Source organism: Anastrepha ludens, chromosome 2, assembly GCF_028408465.1.
Source record: "Anastrepha ludens isolate Willacy chromosome 2, idAnaLude1.1, whole genome shotgun sequence".
Classification (NCBI taxonomy): Eukaryota; Metazoa; Arthropoda; class Insecta; order Diptera; family Tephritidae; genus Anastrepha; species Anastrepha ludens.
The window spans coordinates 147,393,364-147,416,418 of NC_071498.1; the positions used below are offsets into that span (position 1 = coordinate 147,393,364).

Sequence of the window (23,055 nt, forward strand, 5' to 3'; positions counted from 1 at the left end):
AACTGGATCGCTTTGTTAAACTCGGTCAAAATCACGGATCCGATTATCGCGCCAATCAAGTAGGAGAAGAACATTGTGATTTAACTGTTTAGGTATAAGAAAAGAAATCGAGTTTCACTGGTTAAAGAGGAAGTAAAAGAGTTACTCCGCAACATATGTGACAAAACATATTCTATCATCAAACATCCAGTAAGCGCACCCGTGTCTCAGTACCCTCGCCACTATTGGCAGTTATACTTTCGAAGTAATAGAGGACTTCATTTACTTGAGAAACAGAATTAGTAACATCAGTCTTGAAATCCAACCAAAGCTCTCTTGTCTAGAAGTAGTATATTAATGGGCTAGAAAAGGTAATTGAGAAGCAAAGTTCGACAAACAAACCCCCCACTTTATAAGTATCTTACAATAGCTGTCCTATTGTGTTTATATAGAGCAGGGGCTTTGGACAATAGCGACATCTGTTGAAGTGTATGTTTGTGTGGTCAAAAGAAAGATGATGCTGGAGATTCAGGTATGTATTTTTACACGTCAATCGGACGATGAGCTATATGTTTCAGTTCCCACGAGAAATAAAGAACCGGTGTGTTAGGTTGTACTCGACCATCGTTAAACCGTTAAGACAGTTACTATGCCACTAAAAAAGATGAATAAAACAGCCGGAAATAAAACGGCCGCCATACCTGTAAGGGAGCAGAGGTCGTGGTCGACCAAAAAACACTTGGAGAAGGTCGATGTTGCGCGATCTAGCAGATGACGACATCTCATGGGACGGTGCAAAAACAACAGCACAGAACCGTGTACGATAAAAGAGTATTGTCGAGGCCCTATGCTCCCGAGAGGAGTGAACAAGGAACAAAAAAAATAAACAGTATTGTACCTATATAAGCTTCTGATTATTATCTCCTAATATTAGATAGAAATATGATAGTAAAGGCGGCTGAAAGAGGTTGAACTGCTTCCCCCCTGTCATCTATCATTGCTCACCGAAAAGCGTCTACTTATTTAGATATTTTTTCCTACATCGTAACCGGACCATAAAGCTAGGTTAGGTTGCCCCGGTTGGCTGAAAGCCATCACATAGACCTATTGGTCCTTAGTGGTGCCAGATGGAGCTTAACCCTGACGTTTCCTTGTTTTAGGCTTTTTGTAATAAGCCTGCGTCTTTTCCGAATCTAAGTAAGCTCTGATGCTCTAACCCCTAGAGACATTCTCATCTCTCATATCTCATAACATTTTATTCGGGTTCTAGCTAATGCAGGGCAAGCACATAGAAGCTGTTCTAAAGTTTCCCTCTCTTCTAGTTCATTGCAAAATCTGCATTAATTTCTTGTACGGTTAAACGAAGTCAAAAGTTAGATCAGTTTAGCGCAAATGGATTTGGATAATCGAGTGGGCAAATTTTAATCTAATTGGAAGAGGTTCAATTCAGGTATGAAACTGTTTGATTACTAAATCTGTTTGAAAATTAGAAATAAAGTATTTGCAGGGAGAATGGCTGCACTGGCTTACATGGAGGTTCTGCAAAGCCTTGGCCAAACGGAATGAAATCAACCCATTTCTTAAACGGATAGTGACTGAGGATCAGAAATGGGTCACATACGACAATATTGTGCGAAAACGATCGTGGCCAAAGCGTGCTAAAGCAGCTCAAACGGTGTCCAAACTAGCACCAATCGGCAGAAAGGTTCTACTGTGTACTTAGTGGGACTTGAAAAGAATCATTTATTACGAGTTGCGTCCTTATGGCCAAACACTCAATTCAGATCTATACTATCAACAACTGAACCATTTGAAGATGGCAATTGACCAGAAACGGCCAGAATTAGCCAACAGAGGAGGTGTTGAGTTCCATCAGGGCAATGCAATACCACACGCGTCTGTAGTGACTCTCCAAAAACTCCGGCAGCTTGGTTGGGAAATTTTAATGCATTCACCATTTAGTCCGGACCTGACACCAAGCGATTACCACCTTTTTCGCTCATTGCAAAACTTCCTGAGTGATAAGGAATTGGTATCAATCAATAAAATTTATACTGCTTTCGAAAATATAAACAAATCGTGCCTGATCGAAAGATTTTTTTTTCAAAAATTTCGATTTTTTAACAATTAATTGTCGGTCTTTTTCTCGAAAATCTGAAATATACTTCCTGAGGCCGCCATATTGTTAATTTTGAACAAAAACAAGAGCTTCGATCAGGCACAAGATTATCTATTAATAAAACTAATTGCTCTCGCTCGATTGATTTTGGATGAGTCTCCAAGGACTTATGATGATCACCGCAAGGGACTTCTGGAAAAACGAGCTCCACACAAACAGCGAAAACTTTTACAATTATTAATTTTTTGATTGAAATTTTGCTAAAGTCAAGTCGAAACATGATATATTAATGCTATGTTTTTATTTTTGTAAAACAAAGAAATTGACTAGCAAAAAAAATTATTGGAAATTATCATTTTTTCGGGCCTCTGACTACCCCTAACCCTTTAAATAAAGTTTTGAATTTTACGCAAAACTAATGGACTTATTTTTCGCCAAAATAATATAAAAACAAACATATAACCGCTTCAGAATTATTTATTGCACATGTGTGTGTTAAAATTGGTGGCATGATCAATTTTGTGAGTAACTGTGTACACATAAACGTGAACATTGCAACCACCAGTTTTATAGCATTTTGTGGTTTATCCGATTGCGGTAGTTGGCAAAAGTCGAAGTCCATCCATGAAAATCGAATGAACTTTTGCCCTTAACTCAATTTGAAGTTCTTGTTGTTGCAAATATGCAGTCCAACACAGCTACTGGCCTCCTCTGGCCGCTTCCCGTACAGCAGTGGTGGCAGTTATGAACTCCAAAACACCGACAGCAGACTGACAGGCAGACAGACAGTCGCTGATTGTATCTATGCATGCATTTGTATGTATGTATGTGTAAGCATATATGTGTGTGTGTGTGAGGTTTGTGTGTGTGTGTGTGAGGTTTGTGTGTGTGTGTGTGTGTGAGGTTGCAGTTGTATTGCTAGCAAAGTGAACCGATGGTTTAATATAGATTTCAATCTCTGATAACTAAACTGTAATTATTTCAATAAATACAAATTTTATTAAAATCAAGAAAATTGCATTGAGATGAGGGGTTTTGTGAATGGGGTTAATTGAAATGGTTGTCAACAACAAACTGAGTTGATTAAAGTAATACAATCAATAGAAATACAAACAAATAACGGGCCGAGACTTTGTTTGTGTTTTCATTTGAGAGGATTATTAATCGCGCTAAGGAAGCCAAAGGGAAGCCCTAATTTAAGGACGCTTCTCGACTTTTCAGCACAACTTTGAACCAGCTTATCGCTACTGACTCTTGTCGTTTCTGCGACCAATCCCAGGAAATTGCCACGCACCTTCTCCTTGAATGTAGTGCCATAGCGCGGAGAAGGTGGAGACATCTCGGCCAACAGTTGCCGGAAGAAATGCACATACGCTCAGTCCAACCCAGCTCTATCCTAAGTTTAATAAGGTAACTGGGTCTGGATGAGGTACTGCGACGAACAGAGGGCACAAAAGACCATGAGGGTCGAAGTGCAAACAGCGAAGAAATCTATCTATCTATCGTCAATGAAATTAAGGTAAATATGGCAACGACAGCTTTGCTGGGATTGCGAATTCGAAAATGGCGGACGCAAAATCAACCACTTGAACTGAGATCTTCGAACTGAACACTCTGAGATTTTCAGAGTAGCTGATTGCCGCCATTTTGAATTTTGAGAAACTGACATTGGATTTGTAATTCTCGTCTTCTTCTTTCGCAGTATTACAACTCGGGGTGCGAGAAAACATTCTTCACAATGCTTCTCCAAAGCGAACGATCTTGAGCTCGAAGCTCAGCATTTAGCGAGTTTTGTAAAGCGTTTTTCAGTAAGAGCGCTTCAACTTCTTTTTTTTTGAATAAAACACAAACGGTTTGACTTTTTTAACTAATTTTTTTTTATTATCAAGTTTGAACATATACATTTAAGTATGAAATTCGATTTCTTTTGCGTGACCACCGCGTGCACGTTTAACGAAGTCCAATCGTTGAACCCAATTTTCGACCACTCTTTTGCATAAATCGGCCGAAATTCCAGCAATTTCGCGTTCAATATTGGCTCTGAGCTCACAAATCGTCGCCGGCTTGTTACTGTAGACCAATGACTTCACATAACCCCAAAGAAAATAGTCTAGAGGCGTCAAATCACACGAGCGCGGCGGCCATTCGACCGGTCTATTTATGGAAATAATGCGCTCATCGAACTTACTCTTCAACAAATCAATTGTAGCGTGTGCTGTGTGGCTTGTGGCCCCGTCCTGTTGAAACCACATGTCGTCTAAGTCCATACCATTCAATTGCGGCCAAAAATAATCGTTTATCATGTCGCGGTATCGATTTCCATTCACAGTAGCGTGGCGATCGTTCTCGTCAACGAAAAAATATGGGCCAATTACGCCGCCGGCATGTAAACCGCACCAAACAGTGATTTTTTCGGGATGCAACGGTGCCTCATGAATCACGTGTGGATTGCTTTCTGCCCAGTAACGCATAATTTGGTTGTTGACAAAGCCATTGAGCCAAAAGTGAGCTTCATCACTGAAGATGATTTTTTGGAAAATTTATAAATTTTAATAAAAAATTTGCACGATTATTTTCATAAAAAATTTGCACGATTTGCAATCGTTGCTCAAGTGTGTAGCGTTCCATGATGAAATGTATACTAATGAAGTTTACAAATGACAAGCGAAAAATAAAAAATATTGCGTCGTTCGCCCTCCCTATCGGAAAAAAGTTGAAACGCACCTATTGCAAAACGCCTTATTTGAAGTGAGAATAAATCTCATCGGACTCTAGAGACCTCATTGCATACCGAAAAAACTACTATCTGAAGCAGCTGGCATGTATCACTGGTATATCAACATCATCAGTGTTGGCTGGACAACCCTGGCCAGCTGTAACATATGCCTCCAATCGTCTGGATTTCGTGCCGGTGTCCTCCATGCCCGAAATCCCAATATGCCTCCGTCTTCTTCTACACCGTCAATCCATCTAAGCGGCGGGAAGCCCTGTCTGTGGCATTTACCGAGAGTATTTGATGAGATGGGTAATGCGCAATAGCCCACAATATGTGACCTGCCCATCTCAATCTGTTGATCGTGATTGGGGTTATCACAGATTGGTGCGCATGTACAATAGTTTTTCGAGTTCATGACTGTAGCGTTTCCGCCACTCGCCTTTATCACTTCGCACCAAAAATTTTTCGCAGAACTCTTCTCTCGAAAATCAGCAGCTTCTGTTTATCGGCATCTCTGAATCACTGGTATACAGTTTCGTAAACCAGAATTTTGAAGTTATCGTGCCTTCGTTCGTCGCATCAGTGTCCATAGTCTAAGTGATAGATAAATAATTCCCAGTCATCTTAAGAAATGGCCTGTCAGTTGGCCTAGACCAAGTAGTTGTACTCCTTTGATTAATTTTTATGCGCGCACGTAAAATCACTGGTCTGCGCTGATAGGCCCACAATAAAAACTTGAAAGCCGAGTGCATTATTAACGAAATAAGGCTGGTTATACAGGAAAATGCAACAGAGTTGAAGAGCTCTCCGCCCTGCCCAGCCGTTATAGTCCCATTCCCGAAACAGTTTATAAAAACTAAATGCCATAAAATTTGTAACCTAGCGAAATCAAAAAACAAGTCACTTCTGTGAATTTCTTATGTGGTATTTGCAAACAAAAAGTTCAATACAACTACAAAAAGAATCGCGGTTGTAGTTGTGACATTCAAGGATCAAAAAGCTCATTATTCCACTTCAGCAACATTTCTTATAATAAATCACTATTTGCATTGACATTTGTCTGTATTTACATGTATGTAGAGACGTAAGTACGTATGTGTATAGATTTCTGAGTTTGTTCGAATGCTTTTGTACTATTTACGTAAATGGATACCCATAAAAATTGTATTATTTCTTCCTACGTAGCTGTTCGTTTTGTTTTTTCATCGCTGGTCTTACGTTTTTCCAATCTGCGCGGTGATAATAAAAGAACTTGTAAGTTGTTTTTTTCTTTTTATTTTAATTCATGGTAATAAATTACTTGGAAACAATGCGGAAATACTTCCGCAATGGAATTTTAGAAAGCTTAGTAAAAATACTTTTCTATTTTGCGGCTATTATTTTCTTACTTGCTTTATTCCACTTGCCACGGAGAATAAAACAAAAAAAAGAAATTGCATTGATTTGCATTTAAATTAGCTGCATTGGAAGAGAAACAATGCGATATTCATAACACAGTGGTGGCGAAGTGGCGGTTAAATTTTAGGTGCATTTTTTCAGAATATTTTTAAAAAGTAGGCGTAGGGCTGGAAATCTCGAGGGCATGAAATACCTAATTTTAATTTTTGCTCTTTTTCAGATAGGACGTGGAGGACTGCAACTTAACTCAAGAAATAAAGCGACATGCAGTTATTGTCGCTATTTGTGTAGATAGGTAGGTTTGGCATCTGCATCACACATAGGAACATCGATGCTACTTAGTCCACCAAATGGGTCAGTTGTGAGCCGCAGCAGCTGGGCTACACTTCCCCTTCCAAATTGAACCATGCTGAGTTTTGGTCAGAGCTTAAAAGGTCAGAGCTTCATTAAGAAGTAGGATCTTAAATATTGGTTCCTGCTTCCGGCTAGAGCTGGGCATGTGCAAAGAAGGTATTTAATTGTTTCTGACTCGTCCTCATTCCTAAATCTCGCATGTAAACGTCTAGTCACCTTGCGTGGTTTCCTATGAGACAATGTCGTACTATTCTATTTTGTAATATTCTTGTATAGACATAAATTTAGCCTTGACCATGTTTTCAATTTCACAGGTATTTGGCACTGATCTCTGATTTACAAAATTCATTAGTGCGTCCATTAGAAGCTTACAAGTTGCGAGAGGCACCCCCACATAAAATTATATTTGTTTGGAAAACGGGTACCTTCTCTTGCAAGTTGATGAGCCCTACAGTTGCCTGGCCCATCTTTATGGGCATGGATCCCAGCATAAGACAATACAATACTGTTTAGCCATCCCATTAAAAGATTGCCGAAAATGTAAGGTACTCCTTGAAGTTATTTGGAACGCATCCAGAGACCATATGGCAGCTTGGCTGTCTGATAGAATGCAGATGTCTGTTCATAATACTCTGTTTATCTCTAACCATCTTAAGGCTTCATGAATACACTACAGTGCTCCGGTAGTTTAAAGAATTCGCTGATAAAAATCTCTTCGCAATCAATATAACCCTGACCCTACACCAGTTTCCATTTTAGATCCGTCCATGTAGATCTTAACGGGTGTATTGGGTAATGAATCTCCTTCAAGACATTCCAGTTTCACTGAGAAATTCCTTTTGAAGCAGAGAATTGGAGGGTGATAATCATAATCACTGGGTATATCTGTATAAGAGTCTAAGAAGGTTGAATGTCCATGTGTGACAGTCTTCCATTGTGAACTCGCTCTGAGCCTGAAAGCGGAACAAGCCGCTGAATATTTGCAGAAGAGATCAAGGGGTGGCAGATGTAACATAATGTTCAAGAACATAAATGGCGTGGTTTTCATGACGCCACAAATTGCTAATTTGGCTGATCTCTGCACCTTACTCAATAAATTAGAAAAGGCTTTTTCCTGCACAGCACACCATCGGACAACATTTCCACATAGAAGAATGGGCCTGACAACTGAAGTATAAAGCCAATGAGCAACCTTAAATGTAATTCCTCAGGTCTTACATAAAGCTCTCTGCAGGCATAAAAAGCTAGGCTAGCTTTCCTAACTCTTTCTAAGATGTTTGACTTTCAAGTCAATTTCCTATCTATGGTTAGTAAGTGGCATTACTTGGGGTCTTCCGAAATCTTGAGAGCTTCCCCCTTAGACACAATTTGACCTAACTGAAAAATTCGATTGCACTTGGAGATCTCCGGTATAAGTCCTACGTTATGCGGGGAAGACAGTTTATGTTGGAACAAACACGAGAAAAGCCTTCTAAACAAAATAAAACAGCCTGAAGCGCCTGAGAAGATCGAACTTATGGCCGCCCCCTAGAATACTATGTATGAGGCGCAGTTCAGCGTGGAACCTATAAGCATCACCATAACACCATTTATTTTCTGAAGGCTGCACTTAATACCGTTATGGTCAATATGAAGAAGGAGCATTTGATTCGGATATGCAATCTAATGGCAATTTTATTAAATGAGTTTATAGATATGTAATAATTAGTCCAGTTAAGACCATTTGTGGAAAAGCACCAAGACGCACACCAAAAATAGGAAGAGGACTTATAATAAGTTAATGTTGTGAAAAAAATTCGTGAAGTTTCATTGAATTTTGTTCAAAATTAAAGCTAATTAGTTTTACTTCCAAGTTTCGCTCCCTGTATACCTAAGTATATATTCCTTTAACTGTTAACTCTTTTATGGTCGATTTTTAGCTGCTGGGCGATGCTACGAACTCTAACATTCCGGTCAACTTCAATAATTTCTCTATACAATTGGAGCGAACACCCTTTTTGGCTGTTTGCTCGAGCTCCTCCCACTATTTTTAGTGCACGTCTTGATGTTGTTCCACAAATAAAGTGACTTACAGTTTCAAGCATCATTCGCAATTTCAGCGGCCTTTATCAAAGAAAAACTGAGAAAAGGACCGAATTTTCTCTTTATTAACTTCCATTATTAACACCCTGTAACTTACAACTGAATGGAACAAATAAAAAATATATAATTTTTGTAGTGTGAAATGTCACCTTGACAACGAGCATAAACTACAGTCATATACCGAGAAAATAATGGATTTCTTTTTCTCCAAACTAATATTAGAAGCCCATACAATGTACCTATGTAGATTTAGAAGAAAATACAAATTTCAAATTTATAACTTTAAAAATCTTTCAATTTGGTTACGATGGCATACGAGGAGGGCTCAATAAATACTCGTGTTAAAATGGAGACACCATTTTTTCAAAACAAAAATTGTATTTTTCAACCTAGTCACCTTTTAGAAAGATACACTTCTCCCAGCCTTTTTTTAACCCCTCCAAAAAATAGGATTTGTTAAACTCTCCAAAATACGTCTCTGCCTCGGCGATGACTTACTCGTTTGAACTAACTCTTTTCCCCGCGAGCCAATTCTTCATATTAGAGAACAAGAAAGAGTCGCAGGAACCCAGATTTGGTGAATACGAGGCTGCGGTAACAATTCATAACGCAATTCATGCAGTTTTACAACTTCTTTTACGCCAAATGCGGCCGTGTCTCAATCAACTTTTTGTGAAAGCGGTCCAGCATCTCACTGTAGTATTGTTCAGTGGTCGTTCTTCATTTTTCTAAAAAATCCCTGACTATGACGCCATTCGCATCCCAAAAAATCATCGCCTTGACCTTTCTGCCCGATGGGACTGTCTTTGTCTTCTTTGGAGCAGATTCACCAGGAGAAATCCATTGTTTTGCTTGTTGCTTAGTTTCTGATGTGTAATGATGAATCCAGGTTTTACCAACAGTGATAACTCCACGCAAAAATTCCTTCGGATCTCGCTTATATTGCTCCAAGCATTGCTTCGAAGTTAACAGCCGCATATGCTTGTTATCCACCGTGAGCAATCGCGACACCCATCGGTCCAACAATTTTATCATCGTCAACTAATCATGTAAAATATTATTTGCCGTTCCGGTCGGCCCACCTCTGTTACTTCGCGCACTTTCGTTCGTCGATCAGCGAGAAACATGTCGTGAACTTTTTGAATGATTTCCACAGTAACCACGTCTGTCAGGCGTCCTGGTCGCTCCTCATCAAAAACGGATGTTCGCCCACGTTTAAATTCGTTAAACCAATATCTTACTGTGGTCACAGATGGCGAACCGTCTCCAAAGACAGCATCCAACTTAATCCAACCTATCAATCAGTCTGAAATTTGTTTCGCCGCCGTTTGATAGATAGCAGCACACGATGCAAACACCAACTTCCCTCAGAAACGCCCTTTGCCATCAAACACCGGTACTTATTGAACCACCCTCGTATGTACTTTTCACCTTTTAGTTCCTCAATATTTATATTTTTACTTTTACAACATAACAATTTCTGTACCCCTATTTGATTACACAAATGAGCAAATGTATGTATCTGCGTATATTTTCGCTTTTCTGATTTAATTAAATAATCTAATTTTAGCCGAAATTATTTTGCTTTCTCTATGCACAACTTCGGGAACTTATTACGCCAGAGTAAGCGTAATAAATTCTTTTTAGTAATATAAATTAACAATTACTGGAACTCCACAAAAAATTAAAAGTGGCAAATCCAACTATTCTCATACCTCATTTTGTTATACTTCACTTGTGTTTTTTTTTTCATTTTGTGTGCTTGAGTGATTAAAAATGTATAAAGTGTGGCATGACCGGAATGTGCTTTGAAATAAATGGCACCCAATATAATAATTTACCAGCACTTTTCAACAAACCCTAGAAAATCCTAGTTATAAATTTTTAAATACTGTTGAAATGTACAAAGCCAAAATGGGTTAGCCAGTCGCTTCAACTGAAAGGAAGTGATACTTTTATATTCAGTGTGTGTAGGAATGTCTGTAGATATGAGTGAGACTGCAAAATGCGCGAATAACTGACTACAAACACTAACGTGGCAATGAATATCCCAAACGATTTGAGGTCGAGTACTGCTTAGCTGGGAAGCAAATTGTACCCGGGTAGGTGGCTTGCACAGTAGAGAGAGTAGCAACGGTAGTATCTAAGGCGCAAGCGGAATTTACATAGAGTGCAAAATAATAGAAGCGTGATCAATTGCGCAAATTAAAAAAAAATTCTGTGTGGAAAAATGAGTTTCAACCGATTGTTTCGATTAGTTTTCCGTCTGCGACCTGCTTTATTTGTTTATGACATTTCCGCGCAAGTTTCTTCTTCTCTTTCGAGCAGTCAAAGCTCCTCTCGCAGCTGCAGGGTTGCCTAGTTTTGGATATGAAAAAGCGCTAAAATACCTAATTAAAGAAAAGAAAATACCAACTTTTTATTGAATTACTTAAAAAACTTTGTACGCGTGATAAATTGTCTGTGTACGCTTATTTAAATAAATTTCTTATGGTTATGTAGAATAAATTGTTTGGAAAGAACAGAGTTTTAAAAGTCCATCCTCGTATTTAAAACTTAAAATAAGAATATTTAAACAAAAAAATACCGAAAAACACTTTTTTGCTATTGTATATATGAGGTTATGTAACAAGATAAGGTGCTCGTCTTGCAAGCAGGTCGTTGTGATTTTCTCAGTATTATCTGGTATTTTTGTTTTCTGTTTTTACTAAATTACACCTCTATGGCCTTAATTCGTACTCAGTAAATTCACAGACTTCTTAAATATAGAAAAAGTTTTTAAATGTTAAGAAGAGTTGACGAGAAGTAGATCCCATATTCTTGCATAACCTCAAAAGGAGCAAAAAATTAGATTTGCAATTTGAAAACAAAAAAAACTTTAAGAATCAACGAATTTTTAATAGCACTGAAATGGTCTCTGCATTAGCTTAAAATGCAAAAGTGGATTTTTTTTTATTTACAGTTTTAAATATAATTTTAATAAAACTAAATAATATGATACATAAAAAATAAAAATAAATAAAATACGAATCAAATAATATAAATACGACACATAAAATATAAATATAACAAAATAAAAAAACATTACTAAAATAATATGAAAAAAAAATACGATATATAAGAAATAAATAAATAAATATACCTTCTGCTCAAATATGAACGAGACGTTATCAATAAAACGGTCCGCGGTTGACATATGGCAAAAATAATTTTTTTATTTTTTGGTAGGACTGTTATAAGCTTACATGGCAAATTTCAGCGTGATATGTCACATAGTTTGTTTTCTGTGCTACTGTAAACATGTCAAGCTCGAGTGTGTTCTTCGAACTCTCTTTTATGACTTCAATTGTCTCAAAATGTTTTCCACGGAGCGGCAACTTGAGCTTGGGAAACAGGAAAAAGTCATATGGAGCCATATCAGGCGAACAATATTAACATTATTTTTGTTCAAATAATCGCGAACAAGACGTGATGTGTGAGCTGGTGCATAATCGTGATGAAAGAATCATGACTTTTTGTCCCACAATTCCTTCCTTTTATGACGAATGTTCTCGCGCAAACGCTTTAAAACGTCTAAATAATATTCAACGTTAACCGATTTTGCGATTTGTGCGATTTTCAAGCACAATTTCCTTCACTTTCCCGATGTTTTCGTCGTTTACTGATGTTGCTGGTCGACGTTCATGAGGCAAGTTTTCAACCGATGTACGGCCCTCTTTGAACGATTTGTACCACTGGAAAACACGTGCACGCGATAGAGCAGAGTCCCCATAGGTTGTCTGCAACATTTTTAAGGCGTCTGAAGCCGAAATTTTGTTGGAATAACAAAATTTCAAACAAATTCTTTGTTCAACTTGAATTTCCATCGTTAAACTCGAAGAACACGCTCGAGCTTGACTTGTTTACAGTAGCACAGAAAACAAACTATGTGACACATCACGCTGAAATTTGCCATGTAAGCTTATAACAGTCCTACCAAAAAACAAAAAATTTATTTTTGCCATATGTCATCCGCGGACCGTTTTATTGATAACGTCTCGTTCATATTTGAGCAGAAGGTAAATATAACAAAATAAAAAACTAAATAAAATAACACAAGCAAATGTGAAATATGAAAACCAAATATATAAAAAAATACGAAATATAAAAAATAATAAAAATAAAGAAACATGAAATAAAAAAATTAATAAAATAAAAAAACACAATATATAAAAAAAATTAAAATATGTAATGCCAAAAATAATAATAATAAATATAATAAAAAATATGAAATATCTAAATAAAATGAAGTTATAAATTAAATCAAAATAAAAGATATACAAAAATAAAAAATAAAAAATATAAAAAAATGTAAAATATAACAAAAAATAAAAACGAAAATATAAAAATTTAAATACAAGAAATATTAAAAATAAATAAAACAAAAATATATGAAATACAAAAAACATAAATCAAATTAGAATATAAAAAAACGAAATATAAAACATATAAAAATTAATAAAGAAATCTGAAGTATAAAAATGTTTTATGAAAAAAAAAATACATAAAATAAAAACATAAAAAATATGAAACATAAAAAATGAATAAAAAAATTAAAACATAAAATATAAAAAATATAAAAAGTTAAATATAAAAAACCTTAATAACACAAATATATATACAAAAAAATATAAAAATAAAGTGTAAAAATATGAAATAAAGGGTGTTTTTTTAGAGGTTAGGTTTTCAAGATAAAATAAATCGTATATAATTTAATGTTATGGCCAAGAATTTAGCTTTATTATAAAGATAAGGGTTTGCCATTATGTTTTAAAAATGATTTCGGGCAAGTGGCCGCCTCGGCTGGCTCGAATAAATTCCAGCCGAGAGGCCCAATTTTCGACCACTTTTTGCAGCAATTGGGGCCGTATGTCAGCAATAACGCGCCGAATATTCTCTTCCAAGACGTCAATCGTCTCGGGCTTATCTGCGTAGACAAGCGACTTCACATAGCCCCACAAGAAATAGTCCAGCGGTGTTATATCGCACGATCTTGGAGGCCACGCCATAGGTCCACGGCGCGAGATAATGCGCTCACCAAAAGTTTCGTTCAATAAATCGATTGTTGCGTTGGCTGTATGGCATGTAGCGCCGTCTTGTTGGAACCAAAGGTCGTCCACATCAACATCGTCCAATTCAGGCGCGAAAAAGTTTTTAATCATGGCTCTATAGCGCTCTCCATTGACTGTAACATTATGGCCGGCTTCATTTTTAAAGAAATATGGACCAATGATTCCCTCTGCCCATAGAGCACACCAAACAGTGACTTTTTGAGGATGTAACGGCGTCTCAGCAATGGCTTGTGGATTATGTTCACTCCAAATGCGACAATTTTGCTTATTGACATAGCTGAGCTTCATCGCTGAACAAAATTTTCTTGTGAAAATCGGGATCGGTGGCCATCTCGTTTTGGGCCCATTCACCGAACATGCGACGCGATTGATCAGGTGTAAGTCTATTCATTATGAAATGGCAAACCAAACTGAGCATAAATCAAGTGACAGCTGTCAAAAAGACCATCTACGAAAAAAGTAGTGCCAACTTGAAAACCTAACCTCTAAACAAAACACCCTTTATTAAAAACTAAAGACATAAATAAAATAAAACGAAAAATAAAAAATTTTAAAATAAATAAATTAATTAAAAATGTATGAAGTATAAAATATAAAAAAATAAGTAAAATAAAAATATGAAATATAAAAAAAAAATTAAATAAAAATAAAGAAATATAAATAAAGAAAAAAATTTTGCACACAAAAATTAGTTAAGTCTTGGTAATTCATCCCGCTCTTATTATTTTGAACGCGGGTATTTTTCACATTTATAGGATTGTACGTATAAAAATATTACTTCAAATTTCTTCCACGTCTTGACTTTCCATTTTGAATTGTTTAAAGGGTAGCTTACCGAAGCATTTAATTATTTGTCAATAAGTATGTAATAAAATGTGCTGCATACATTTCTGCTTCTGCATGTTCACGCGTCGTTGGGCCAATTGTTGCTATGATAGTCTTTTCCGCTCCGTCTACCTTTCGCCTTGATAACACTTGACTCTGAGCTACTTATTCTTTTGCTAATACCCTTTCGCAATCGATTGTTAGTAAATTCTATTCACTCACTCACCCGACAAGCTGGCCTCTCACGTCTCTTTACCACCCTATTCGCAGTGCGAGCAAAAAATGCTTATCATTAATTGGATTTGCGCAAATGGTCGACGAAACCTTTGAAAATCAGTGAACCATGAAATACAAATGGCAAATATGTATCGCATTGACGTTGAACGCTGAACTTGCACAATTTTAATTTCATTAGTTCTCAGTTTGAGGGACCTCCGGCTAGGCTAGTTAGCTTTGTTTTAGTTAATTCATTAGCGTTTTGGGTACCAGTTTCATTCAATGCTAAAAACGAGAGAAAGTGCCGCAACGGACCCCAAGGGCCCTTTGGTGATGCATAAAATAGAATTTCAAATACATGCATACACACATAAGTACATAAGTATTTGCACATCCATTGCAGCTGCACAGAGCTGAAAACAAATACACCGTCATGTGTGAGGGCGTAGCGTTTTTATTCGGTGAAAACAAAACAAAGCGAAACAAAATGTTGGCCAAAATTTATATTTAGGAGAGCTTTAGAGTGCCATAATTACAGAATGGTGACGGAGCACCCACATGTATGTATGTATGTATGTGTAATATACACATAAAGAAATATAAAACACGTACCTACATCCCTAAGTCATGAAGGGCACGCATAACCTTTGTTTGGTATGGCTCTCCTTGATGCTGTTCTACAAAGGGATAAATGAATGTAGTAGTCGCCTGCACACATTTCTCTATCATTTGATGTCCATATGTCCCGGACATCGAGTCCGGGAAGAATCAAGTAACAGTCACGCACAAGCTTATGGTTACCACGACCGCAAAATTAGTCTTCTGAATAAATATTAAGTTCTATCGAGCGCAGTGTGTGAAAGATTGTGTCTTATTAATACAATTTGGAAAAGATCCGAGTAGAAAATTGAAAAGACGTTTTCGCATGTGTCGCAGCATGGCTGCTTAAATTCACATTTAGCAGCACTCCCAGTTCCGTGAGAAAATGCAGTTGTCCCTCGACAAGCTTTCGCATGCCTTTCCATGTCATCAAACTATAGGAATCTCCATTTCTGAAGCAACATCTATGCAGTGAAATCTCTCTTGGGCGAACACTCACTGTCAGTCAGCTTTTGGCCGTCCGCTGAAAAGAGGGTAACTTCTTCCGATACATAAGAGATCGCTGTAATATAAAGAAAACCAAATCACGCTTTTCTGAAACAAATTTTCACGCTTTGCTCCCATGCTTTGTGTATGAAATAAAAAACCTCTAACAAATTTATTGATTTTAACCAATTCAAGACAGAGTTTTTAAGCTGTCCGCTTTGGAGGGACTCAAATGTTTTTTCCGCGTCCTGTTATGGGACAGTTGTCCGCTCAAGAAAGAATTTTTTTTTTAAATCTTATGTATTTTTACGCTATTGAAACTGCCAGCCGAGCTATTAAAATATGGCGGCGTGTTGCATGCATCAGCTTCTATGCAAACTATGGTCGGAAGAAAGCATGTCTGCCGTTTGGAGTTTAAGTGTGCTGTGCCCAATCCACAAGAAGAGTGATACTGCAATCTGTGCCAATTACCGTGGGATTATATATATTTATATAATTGGCGCGTACATCCTTTTTGGCCGGGCTCCTCCTCCTATTTGTGGTGTGCGTCTTGACGTTGTTCCACAAATGGAGGAACCTGCAATTTCAAGCCGAATCCGAACGGCAGATATTTTTTTATGAGGAGCCTTTTCAGGGCAGAAATACAATCGGAGGTTTGCCATTGCCTGCCGAGGGACGACTGCTATTAGAAAAACTTTTTCTTCATTATGGACTTTCACCGAGATTCGTACCTACGTTGTCTCTGAATGATAATCACGCACCAACCCATTTAGCTACTGCGGTATTAGTCCTCTAAATATCGCGTATAAGGTCCTAGTGTTTACTTAGGAACCAGCATTAACACCAATAATAATGTCAGCCTTGAAATCCAACGTGGAATCTCTCTTGCCAACAAGTGCTGCTTTGGACTAAGTAGGCAATTGAGTACCTAGTAAAGTCCTCTCTCGACGAACAAAACTAACACTCTACAAGGCTCTCATCATGCCCGTTTTAACCTATGGCGCAGCAGCAGAGAAAGATTATGCGGAAGATTTTTTTACCTTTGCATGTTGGCGTGCATGTTGCTATGAAACGATGAGCTATATGAGCTTTACGACGGCATAGACATAGCGCAGCTAATAAAGATGCAGCGGCTACGATGGCTGGGTCATGTCGTCCGAATAAATACAAACGCTCCGGCCTTGAAAGTATTCGATACGATACCAGCTGGTGGTAGCAGAGGAAGAGGAAGGCCTTCTCTGTTTTGGAAAGATCAGGTAGAGAAGGACTTGGCTTCACTTGGTGTGTCCAACTGGCGCCGGTTAGCGCGCGAAAGAAATGACTAGTGCTTTGTTAAACTCGGCGAAAATCGCGTTAGCCGTTGTCGAACCAATTAAGAAGAAGAAGAAAGTTCAGATTTGAAGTAGCTTAAAAATCGCGTTGACTTTTTAAGAATTACTTTTGCAAACGATGTTAAAATTTGTCTGCCACAAAGCGACTTCAAACTCGCACTTTATTTCATTGAAAGCATATTCTGAAGCTTTCTAAAATTTCTTGAAAAATTCGCTACTAAGAAAACTTTTAAATTTTTATAATTTTTTGAAATTTATTAAGAAAACTTTTACATTTTTATGATAATTTTTTGAAATTTATTAAAGTTTTGTGTGCATAATTCATAAGTTTAAACAAAGATTTTTAATTTTAAATGCCTTTCTTTTCAGACAATCTACCAAATGAAACTCGTTTCTGTCCAAAAATGCAATAAATGCAAAAAACGCACCTAAACCGAAATCGCAAACAGCAAAGCAACCACATTATACATATGTACATATACAAACTTTTTTCAAAGACTCCAAACATCCATCAAAAACTTATCAAAGTGCTAAGCGGTTAGGAAAGCTGTCGTAAGAACAAAGGAGAATTTCACTATTATTTTAAAGTTTTCACTGTGAAGGGTTTGACTGCAGTTGACGGAGAGTCGCAGAACACTATCGGAAAACAAAATGTCGAATGTAAGTAGCACAGAAAATGTCCGCTACTTAAAGTGGAAAAAAATGCACCAAAGTCAAAAAGCACGAAGAGATAACAAAATAGCGGTTTTCACGGGAGATAAATTGGAAAAGTAATAGCAAAGTATAAGGTATTTCTTGCTAAATGCATCACAATTACATAAATTGTATGAACTGTTACAAAGAAGACAACGAATTCTCACTTTAAAGCAAAAACTAAGTGAAACATCCCCAAAAACAGTGCGCTTTTGCATGCGGCGACTATTAAATAACAAGTAAATGTGAATCTATATATGTAAAGGGTTTTCCAATAACAGGTATTATTTTGAATAGTCCTCTATTTCGGTAGATGTCACTTTTGAAGCTGTCATTTTTTGATATTTGACAAGTAGAAACTACGCCATTAATAAAAATTTAACGATACACGGTTAAACAACGCATTGAAATTATTTAAATAAATATGATGAAAATTTGCAAGAGACGGTTCGTAAAACTCGAACATTTTTGGGTCATCGTGAAGCACCTTGCCGGGCCGCAATACAGAAATTGGTGAAAAAATTCGAGCTGTTGGGACAAGTTAGTGGTGTGAAGAATAAAACCCGTGCACGGCCCTCAAGAACAACCGAAAATATTGCTGTCGTAGCCGAAAGTGTTGAAGAAAACCAAGGTTTGTCCATTCCTCGTCGTTCTTTGGAATTAGGCATTCTACAAACCTCATTACATCGTATTTTGCATAAAGATTTGGGTCTTAAGGCTTATAAAGTCTAGTTAACACAAGAACTCAAGCCGGCCGACCATCAACAACGTCATGTCTTTACTGATTGGGTTGTTGAAATGCATGAAAATGATCCGGAATTCCATCGAAAAATCATCTTGAGGGATGAGGCCCATTACCACCTCGGTGGCTTCGTCAGTAACGTATGGGACTTGGGACTCAGAAAATCCAAGAGTTATTCTTGAAAAGCCTCTCTATCCTCAACGTCTGACTGTTTGGTGCGGTTTATGGTCCGGCGAAGTAATTGGGCGTTACTTTTTCAAAAATGAAGCTGGAGCAACAGTTACGGTTAATGGATTACGCTATGGAGATATGATTAACGATTTTTTATGGCCGGATTGGATGGTATTGATCTGGACAACGTTTGCTTTCAACAAGACGGCGCTACGTGCCAAACAAGCAAACAAACCATTGATATTTTACGGGAATAACACCTCGTATTGGAAAACCCTTTATAAAACTAAGCTGAATAATATTTTCTTATTAGCAAGCACTTTTTATGCTTTACTTTTTTAAATTGACTCCCTTGAAAAGGCTTATTCTGTACATCAAATCCGCCTCTAGTTGTCATGACCGCCACTACCATCCGATATAAGATTAAAAAATCAATATTTATTACCTTACTTATTGCAAATACTTTTTTCTATTTATTTTCATTTCTAATTGCAATAATCCGCTTACTCAATGCCATTGCCAATTTCTTGTTCCACACACACACACACTTGCAAACGACTAGCTGCTCTACATGGATGAAACGAATTGTAATGGCGTATACGCATCCAAAGTCAACAGTGTGACAACAACACTAACATCAGCAAGCAACAACATCATTAGTAACGGCAACAATATTATACTGGCAGGAAATATTAGTATGAGCAATAGTAATAACAGCAACAACAGCACTGCTAACATCATAAGCAACACAAATACAAATAATATCAACAACATTAACATCATGAATGTGGCGGCCTCGACTGTGACAATGACAGCAGCGGTTGCCAACGCCAACGCCAACGTCAACGTCAACGCTAACGCCAATGCCGCCGGCACCGGCATCGTGTCAGCCACACTACCCACATCCGTGTCCAATGAGGATCTAAGCCAGAGTTTATCGGAGTACACGGATGCCGACGAAAGCATATCAGCACCGACCGAGTTTCTTGCTGAGGTATGTAAGTGCGAGTACGACGTAGTTAAGAAGAGGGGTAGTGAAGAGGGGGTGTAATGTCTGCAGCATCACAATTTTCTCCACTGATTGCCAAGTCTATTCAATGTAGCGAATATATAGTGGTTTGCTGCCAATTGCCCTCTACCACTTTGCTATTTGCAAAATATAAGATAAGCGCAAAATAAAGATCTCAACAACAAATAACTGCATATGTACATAGATTAGCTGCAGTGCTTATGTTTATATATACACCTATGTTCAAATAACAGCAGCACGACAAATTGCATAGTTTATACTATTTATTTATTTTTATTTCGTTTTGTAAAAAAATGTAGCTGTTACTACAACAAGAACCATATAACTTAAAGTTTCAAACTTTTAATAAAATTAAAATTAAAAAAAAACTACAACTTTTCATAAAAAATTTTTAGTATTTTTTTAAAACTATGAGTATGCGGTTGTGTTATTATTGGGTATGGGAATAAATTTCCGTCCTTTCTTATCCAAAGTTACGAATTATTTAAACAATTAAATAATACATGATATTATGAGAAGCATGTGCCATTGGAGGCTATAGCTTTACTCCATCTTTCAGGAAGCGTGCGGATTTCTCTGACGAAAAATTCGAGTTCCTTTGACTTGATCCATTCATTGAGTCAGTTTGCGATGCTGTCGTAAGAAGTGAACCGCTCTCCAATAAGGGCTGACTGCATTGATCGGAACAGATGGTAATCCGAAGGTGCAATGTCTGGGGAATACGGCGGATGGGGCAAGATTTCCCAATTCAGTCTCTCTAAATCTTTCTGAACCGATTTAGCAACGTGTGGCCTGGCGTTGTTATGCAGCAAAATCAGTTTGTCATGTCTACCGTCTCATTCCGGCCGCTTTTCTTTGAGAGCTCGATTCAAACACATTAGCTGCAGTAGGTAACGATCGCCAGTGATAGTTTCAGATGGTTTAGGAGTTCATAATAGATGACCCCCTTCTGATCCCACCAGATGCAATACATAACCTTTGAAGGATGAATATTTTTTTCGCTATCCTGGCAGGCTCCAACATTTTGGACGCTTACGGTTATCATAATAGACCTATTTTTTATCGCCAGTGACGATGCGATGCAGAAAACCTTTTGTTTTCTGCCATTCAATAATCGTCTCACACATCACAAACGTCTCTCGATATCTCTCTCCTCTCCAGTTACCTGCTTTCTGGGACATTCCCATCGCGTGCAAACGTTTACCAACGATTGATCTGTCAACATCCAACTCTTTAGACATATCATCAAAGGTTCGACATGCGTCTTCATCCAATAATTGTTGTAGTAGAGTATCTTCGAATTTTTCGGTGCCCCATCGCGATCTTTATCACTCACGTCGAAATTGCCACTTTGGAAGCGTCGAAAGAAATTGCCACTCTTTACAAGTTGTATTTGATGGCGTGTGATTGCCGCAAATATTGTTTAATAAACGACCCGTTTCAGCAGCACTTTTCTTTAAAAGGTAATAACGAAGCGTGTCTTCCCGCAAATGCTGTTTTTTCGGGTCGAACGTAGACATTTTTGACATCAGATAAAAACGGATCTTTACATTCCAAACGAATGTCAACCACTGCGATCGAGACTTCACATCTACACCTTCAAATCGCCAGTGTACTACTAGAGCGAACATAAAAATAGTATCAGCAGCGACACCCCTTTTACGATGACGGAAACTTATTATCATATCCAATAATAATTAATCGCTATCGCGCCGTCTTTGGGCGCATAGTGCCGAAATAAATCCTTTCCAATGTTGTCTACTTCTCGTTTTCGTCTTAATTAGGGTCCATAAGAGAGACTCGCCATTTTATAAAAATTCTTCATTAAGGCTACGTCGGTAGGATCCTTCAGAGCGTCCCTTGCGGTGCGATCTTTTTGGGTTCCAGACCAGTGCCATTCTACTTATGCCGGTCGCTGGCTTGCGCGGCGTATAGTCAATCCGATTCCATTTACGCTCTCGTATTTCAAAGTCAATTAGTTTTTCTCTGCTTCGTTGAATCTAATTGTAGGGCTACCAGACACGGAGATTTGTCCTTAGACATCGGTTCACAAATGTCTGCAGCTTCCGGTCCACACAACAACAACGTAGGACTTTAACATTCGCATTAAAAATTCGTAGTTTGGTACGCGTTGTCAGCTGTTTGGAAAACCAGATCTTTTTGAGGCTTGCCAAAGCTGCATTGGCTTATTTAGTTCTCGCATCGATATCTCTTTTGCTCCACCGTATAGGGTAATTTGGATTCCTAGATAGGTGAAGATGTTTATATTATCAATCCGCATAAATAAATTGTGAACCTGTTTTGAGGCAAGGTGTTGATATCCATTGACTTAGTTTTCCTGACATTGATTCGTAGTCCAACGTTTTTGGCTTGGCAGCTTAGGCCATTACGTTTGCTCTGCATGTGTCCGCCATTCCGTTATCGACGTAGTCATTTAGACGACATGCTCCATACTGATAGAACCCTTTTAATTTGGTATATGAATGTATTAGTTTGAAATGGCTCAAGATTCGAATTGATTTGTGGTTATATTTCATTTGACGCTCTTATGCAATTTCTTTTTATAACGATTGATCGAAACTTTTTTGCAAGGAATCAGCGCCACTTTATACGAAAATTCGTTGACTTTTTTTAAGTTTATACAAAGTTTGAAACCTTTCAAATTAATGTTTTTTTATAGTATGAGCTGTATTTTTATATTGTAAAAAAACAAGTTCAATAAGAAATAAATAAATAATCAATCGCGTTGCTATTATTGTGAGCACAACTGTATCTACAATACATACTTACACATAAATACACTCAAAGGTTTGCCATTTCCTGCCGAGGTGTGACTGATATTAGAAAACACTTTTTCTATAATTTGGTGTTTGATGCCCAAGGTTTCGAACCTGCAACAAGGAAAATAACCTTGTAAAAACAAGATGGACAACTGAATAACGGAATTTTTACTTAGCTTGAATAATAAATTGTGTTGTTAAGATATTTGAGGTCGCATTATAGATACAGAGAACAGTATAAACCTGTGTAGGGATATAAATGAAAGAGTATAGACTACGTTTTTTTATGTCAGCCGATTTAGATCCGACATAACTTTATTGAGATCGAAAAAAAAACCTCCCCAACCTTTTATGTATGGTAATATATAACGACTAAATTTCGGCCATCTCTCTGAAACGACAAAAGCTTTGTTCTGATAACT

General features: G+C 37.5%; 1 protein-coding gene across 2 annotated transcripts in view; it reads left to right on the plus strand.

Annotated features, from left to right (window-relative positions):
• The window catches only part of LOC128855540 (germ cell nuclear acidic protein), an 87,326-nt gene that overhangs the window by 53,214 nt on the left and 11,057 nt on the right, over window positions 1-23,055 (plus strand). For both annotated transcript variants that reach the window (XM_054090526.1, XM_054090525.1), the window contains 2 exons: window positions 17,587-17,877; window positions 19,386-19,817. In XM_054090526.1, the coding sequence (XP_053946501.1) occupies window positions 17,869-17,877; window positions 19,386-19,817 (441 nt within the window). In that variant the 5' untranslated portion in view covers window positions 17,587-17,868. The remainder of the gene's footprint in view (window positions 1-17,586; window positions 17,878-19,385; window positions 19,818-23,055) is intronic.